The sequence below is a fragment of the Pholis gunnellus genome (genome assembly GCF_910591455.1).
Source record: "Pholis gunnellus genome assembly, chromosome: 21".
NCBI lineage: Eukaryota > Metazoa > Chordata > Actinopteri > Perciformes > Pholidae > Pholis > Pholis gunnellus.
Genome location: NC_136548.1, coordinates 8724450 through 8730519, shown reverse-complemented (window position 1 = coordinate 8730519; position 6070 = coordinate 8724450). Strand labels below are relative to the sequence as shown.

Below are 6070 nucleotides of genomic sequence, written 5' to 3'. Positions count from 1 at the left end.
ACACAAAGCTGGTGTACTATCTCACTGCTGTCGTCGAGATCCAGCTCGTACACTTTAATGCCATGTTGTTAAACGTCATCCTGCAAGCATTGATCAACGTTAGGTAGGTTTAGAAACAGTCAGGCAACGGGTTAACAAATACTATTTGTTGTTTTAACTCCAGTCGCTGTCATCCACATATTGGCAACTATGTAACGTAAACTCAAAATCCATTGTAATGCCTGAGCCTCGCTGACGGTAACGTGTGTTGACCTACTATGTGCCTCAGCTCTGTCCTCAGATCCACGTCTGGTTGTTGCCAAATGGTTCGGCTTCAGCACATCCAACGCCAACATGCTTCACCTCGGCCCTGGAAGCTGACAATAAAGTCTCAGAAAACGACCGACAGCATCTCTTCTCGTGAGCCAATTTGACAAATAAGTTAACGCGTTAAGTCGCCAGTGTTTGTCAACATTAGCTTTCTTAGCCGATTATCCGATTCTTATCCAGCGCGAGCTAATTTGCCGAGGAAACGATGCTGGCAGACCTCGAAGCTAAATAAACCTCGAGCTGTAATGTTAAATCTCTCATAACGACACGAACAGTCATAACCTCCCACTGAATGCATGATAGCGACCAACGTTAACTCCTCCTTCGAGCATCCCACTTCTTCCGTGCCATTGGCCCAGAGACGCTGCTAACTGACTAAGCTAGCGAAATTAGCCTATTAGCTAGCTTAACGCGCGAGCCAGTCCAGCTCGTACCCCTTCCAACTGAACGTAACCGGAGAGTAGCCGCGCTATCCGGCTGTTTAAAACGAAACTACGGACACTGTCGCCTCCGTGATAGTCCACGGTTATGTCTTCATTTCGACACCCGTTTTCAAAGCGGCAATCCACCTGTGTGTCCGTCAGCAGACAGGCCACACGAGTGACGAGACGAAACCTCTGCAGATGCTTCTATCGTCCTCGTCTCGAAAACACTTCAGCCACAGCGTCCCTCCTCGAAGCCAGTGGTGAAACAAAAAGGGGGATGAAATAAGAGCAAAAAAGCTCCATCATTTGGCAGTCAGTCCACCTATGTTGATTACAGAAAGCTCTCGCATCAGCATCAGCAGCGTCCCATCATCCTCCTCCTCCTCCTCCTCCTCCTCCAGCCGCATACACAGCGCTGACGTTTCACGCAAGCGTACAAAACACCCCGCAGTATCGGGCTTCAGATCGGCTATCGAGCGGTCCTAGTGTTGGTGTTGGATTCAAAACAATGTCCTGCACTCGTGTAGACACGTTTTAAGTATAAGCAGCCCTTCACACAGGTTACAGTTCAAGGTCTGACATAGAGGAGCACTCAACTGCTCAATGACATTTCAGCAAGGGACCGTTTCTTTAAGCATAACTATTCCACAGTTGATATATAAAAAAAACATTTAACAATATGAAATAGTTGGAGAGCTCAAGTGGACAGATGTTTATTATTTTTATGAAATAGTGACTGTTGAGTGGTTGCAATTGTAATGTTTTGGCGCCCCCATCTGACCTGCAGAGGTTGTTTTCTCTTCAGGTTTGCAATTGCTGCATCTCATTTTGTTCATTTAATCCTTCAGAACATAATCAACATTAGTATAAGTCACAAGAAAAAAACCCTCAGATGTGGGGTCCCAACCCCTAGGTAGGTGGGGAACCACTGATTAAATCTACTGGATTTGCATTACTAACAGTCCGCTCCTCTCTACAGGTACAGTCTAAGCCTCAGAGATTAAAAAGGGAAACGCATCCTTCTGCCAGGTGAACAGCAACCAGAGGACAAGACAGACAATGTTCGTACATTAGCAAAAAAAAAACAAATTACTTGCAACTGTTTTATTAATAAATCAGAGGTACTCAACAATCACATTAAATGGCATGTAATAAACATCATTATACATGAAATGCATGATGACAATACACAGCAGTGTAATGGGTGAAAAATCCCCAAATTGTTATATAAATTGATTTATTACTAAGATTGTAAACACATACAATACAGTAGGTATACAGTATGTTAGTGTTCAACTCCTCCTGCCACTTAGTAATACACTCTTGGAGCAGCAGTGGGTGAGATAAACCACAAATACTGGAGCATGATCCGTTCTACAGATGGCCTTAATTACTCTTTTGTTTTCAGCATTTACTTGTCTATTTTCTTTTCAGATGACCAATAACCTGAAAGAAAATCAGAGAGACAAAATCAAAATTAATATAGGTTATACTGTTTTCCCGTCATTTAAACAATTTGACTTTAACTCTCTAAAAAACAGAAACAACAACGCAGAGCACAACCACCATGGACCTCCAGCTGTCCCTCCTCCTACACACCTGGGTCAGGAGGAGGACAAAAGAGCCCCTGTTCAGAGTTTAGCAGATTTAGAGGAGGCTATACCCAGCAGCATGGAGACGTCGTTGGCCGAGGTCAGCCACGATCCGCCGTCCGCCACCAGGATGGCTCCGGTTACATAGGAGGAGGCCCGGCTGGCCAAGAAAAGAGTGCAGTGGGCCATCTCCGTCTTGTTGCCGGCTCGCTGCAAAGGAATGGACTGGAACGCACCAGCAGCCTCCCCTCTGGGACCACCTGAAGGCATTCAAAGTAAAAAGAAAATACATCCCGTTACGCTTTTTATGGCGGACCCCTACAGGCCTGTCAAATTAAGACAAGCTTCATCAGCTCCACCTGTCATGTTCCAAATATGATTCCTTTTGTTCCTTTTGAATGGAACATAACTTTATGTTATTTAACACTATTAACTATTCAATTTGTGACTTTGGTATTATCAGCCGATAACAATAGCCTAAAAAAGGTACGTTTCTGGACAACCTCCCATCTGTTTGTGAGGGTTATGCATTTGTTTCTTACTGTACAGAGATCAAACCGTTGTTTGTAATAAAAAGATACGAAACGACAACAAATATTTAGTTGAATCTTTACCCAGTCTGCGGAAGCCCTCCGTGCCAGAGACAGGACCTGGAGCCACAGTGTTGACTCTCACCCCACTGGGCCCCCACTCCACAGCCAGGTGCTTAGTCATGGCATCTGGGGACAGCAGAGGCAACACTGAGTCACCGATTCTAATTTTGATATTTAATTGCAATAACGGCAAGAAAGCTCTCACCATTTGCAGCCTTGGCAGAGCCGGCATGCACCTGGAGGCCCTGTCCCCTGTATCCAAGTGTTGCAGAGATGTTTACTATGTTGCCACCATGAGCCTGCATACAAAAATGATGGAAAATAATGCAATGGCTGAACAATCTAATCTGCTTAATAGTGCAGAAGCAGCAGTTTAAATCCCCTTTAGAGTCGAGGTATTCAGTAATCTCTGATCTTTACTGGCCTCTTGTGGTGACCAGAGTGAACTGCAGAGAGTGAATCTTATTGAAAATTATTCATTAATAACCTAGTTGTGTTCCCTAAGATACAGTATTACCGTGATTTCAGCGCAATGAGGTCATAATAAACGCATACTGTAGCTCCTGAGACAGGAAATGTACTTTACCTGGAACCACTTCTCATAAACCACCTTGCTGGTGTTGAATGTACCCATGGTGTCGATCTCCATTACCGTCTTGAAGGCATTGAAGGAGAGCGAACTAGCCGGGCAGAGGAAGTTTCCAGCAGCATCTGTCAACAACAGCCACCGTGACTTAAACCGAAGCCATTAAAGCTATAAATACATTAACGATGTTAACACGTACAGATGTTACGTAGTGACGTTAGCAGTTTGTAGATGGGACTAGGGTGCAAAGATAGAAGATAAAGACAGATACAGCAAAGGGGAAGTTGATGATTAAACTAAAATCTTTCACACTCGACCTTGTGTTCAAAAGTACACGTGTGCATATTCACGCTTACAGACACCTTAAAATGTATTTGCGCCCATGTTGGCGGGATGCATTGTACACTGACAAAAGAGTGTGAGGGTGAGAGACTGTGTGCTCCCACCACAAACGCAGTGATCATCTGCACAATAACACTTTTTTTCCCCCGGCTCGTTACTAAGAGGTCACATACTGTTAATGAGGATGTCTACGCGTCCCAACTCTTTCAGCGTCTCGTCCACGGCAGCTGCGATGCTCTCAGGCTGCCTCACATCCAGACACATGGGCAGGCAGCGGCGTCCGGACGCTGCAGACAGCTTTTTAGCGGCCTAGGCAGACATTATTAAGGCCAATGCATTATTATCTACATCCAGGCGTAAGGGATATCATTTTAGGATTGTGGAAATGATGCAAGAAGAATCACCTCTTTGAGCTTGTCCAAGTTCCTGCTTGCAATCACTGTGTCGCAGCCATGCCTGAAGGAAAGGAAAGAAATGGTTAAATGGACTGTACTTGGAGAGTGCTAGTCTTCTGACCATGTAAAGCGCAGTAACACTACACCACGCAAGGTGCCACCGGCCCATCAGGACTCTATTTAACGATTCACACCGCAGGCACAGCTTGCGGGAGCAATTTTGGGGTTAAGTGTCTTGCCCAAGGACACATGGGCCTGGCGGAGCCGGGGATCGAACCGCCGATTGACGCTCTACCACTGAGCCACAACCGCCCCAATAACAATATTAATGACCAAAGGCTGTATTGTGTTGATTAGAACATGAATGTTCAAGTCAAGAGCAGTAGCTTCATGTCGGGGTTAATCTGACTGGAGGCTAACTAGACAGCCAGGACAACAACAGATGCAATAACAAGTGTGTGCTGCTGGTCATCATGCTGAAAATCATCCATTTGTGCCACATGAGTCAATTATTGAACTATTTCAACTTTGTCACACAAGCGGAATGATGGAAGTCTGACCGTCAGATAACAAAACCAGAAGGTTTAAAGTGCACCTACAGAGAAACAGGCAGGTTGATCCTCTCACCTCATGAAGATTTCGGCTATCCTGAGTCCAATGCCAGATCCACCACCTGTAATAAAAGCAACCTGATCCCTGAAAAATAAAGCAAACCCTCAAAAGGTCACTACTGTTATTGCAGTAGCAAGCATATCAACAACACTTGTTTCCCTCTAACATCACACCAGGCAATGGGAACTACATTTAAAAGCATATATGCTTCCACACGTACTTCAGCAGATCCGGACTGTAGATGTGTGTGTATGAAGCCAGGCAGTCATCGGTGCCAACATCTTCGGGCAGCAGCTCTCCTTTTCTCTGTGGCTCTGCCATGCTGGTGAATAATGCGCGTTAATTAGATGCAATCAAAGTGGCATTAACCGTAATCACAATGCAGTAAAATGACATGGTCTGTGAATGCAGGCGGTGCACAACATAACAGAAACACCTTAAGTTACAATGGTGCTCTGCAGCAGTTTGGTGAAGCTAATAGTTGTTGTCAGGTTTGCCTTTAACTCTCAGGATTGCGCAGAGAAGTTCAGTTGACGCGTAAGTTAACGAGAGCTCGCTACTGTCACGTTACCTTCTGGGTAAAACGAGTTCTGTCGTCCAGCTGCTCTTTGGTGAAACACGACTTCCACACGAAGCAACTAACTAACTCGGGAAAGGCCACTTCACATTTATGCCTCAACCCGCTACTTGTGTCTTTTCAGCAGGAACTATTTGTACCTTGGACGCTAACTTTTTCGCCATCCTTGAGCGATGCATGATGGGCAATGAAGTCCGGTCGAGGTGCGTTCAAGAGCACAACTATCTTGCAATCCTAACTTATTCTCGGTTATTTAATACAGAATATGTTATTACAGGAAGTATATGCATGAATTGGGGTTAAAAAAAATACAATAAATACAAATAATACAAATAAAACACTGTGAGCACTGGACTTTAGAGGTCAGGGTTGATTTGATTCAAACTATATCGGAAAGCATCTTGCTAGAGAGGCTGTAAAGGTCTTTGCCAAGCTGGAGCGCAAAGGAGAACCCGGTGAGTCTGTTGCTCATCTACAATAACATCATCCTCTAGGATGGCACCAGCGAGGGAGTCCACCGGTAAACCAACACTGAAATGAACGATCCGTGGTTTACGGTTTCAGGGCTGATGCTGATCAGTGGTGCATTAGTCTGAGAGTGGCCCTTATTGATCTGTACTCTGGGATTTACTGTTGGGA

At 44.9% G+C, this 6070-nt stretch overlaps 1 protein-coding gene across 2 annotated transcripts; it reads right to left on the bottom strand.

Moving 5' to 3' along the window:
* Window positions 1–1824: 1824 nt before the first annotated feature.
* Window positions 1825–5591, bottom strand: decr2 (2,4-dienoyl CoA reductase 2, peroxisomal). Of its 2 annotated transcripts, none has more exons than XM_079182831.1 (10): window positions 5426–5591; window positions 5075–5176; window positions 4870–4938; window positions 4252–4303; window positions 4021–4156; window positions 3506–3630; window positions 3125–3218; window positions 2941–3045; window positions 2334–2586; window positions 1825–2180 (listed from the first exon to the last, which is right to left on the bottom strand). In XM_079182831.1, exons 2-9 carry the CDS (start codon window positions 5173–5175, stop codon window positions 2366–2368), a joined length of 903 nt encoding a protein of 300 aa, XP_079038957.1. In that variant the 5' UTR covers window position 5176; window positions 5426–5591; the 3' UTR covers window positions 1825–2180; window positions 2334–2365. The 2 variants fall into 2 exon arrangements, with proteins under 2 accessions (XP_079038957.1, XP_079038956.1); XM_079182830.1 differs by having other exon boundaries at window positions 2398–2586.
* Between the last annotated feature and the right edge of the window lie 479 nt (window positions 5592–6070).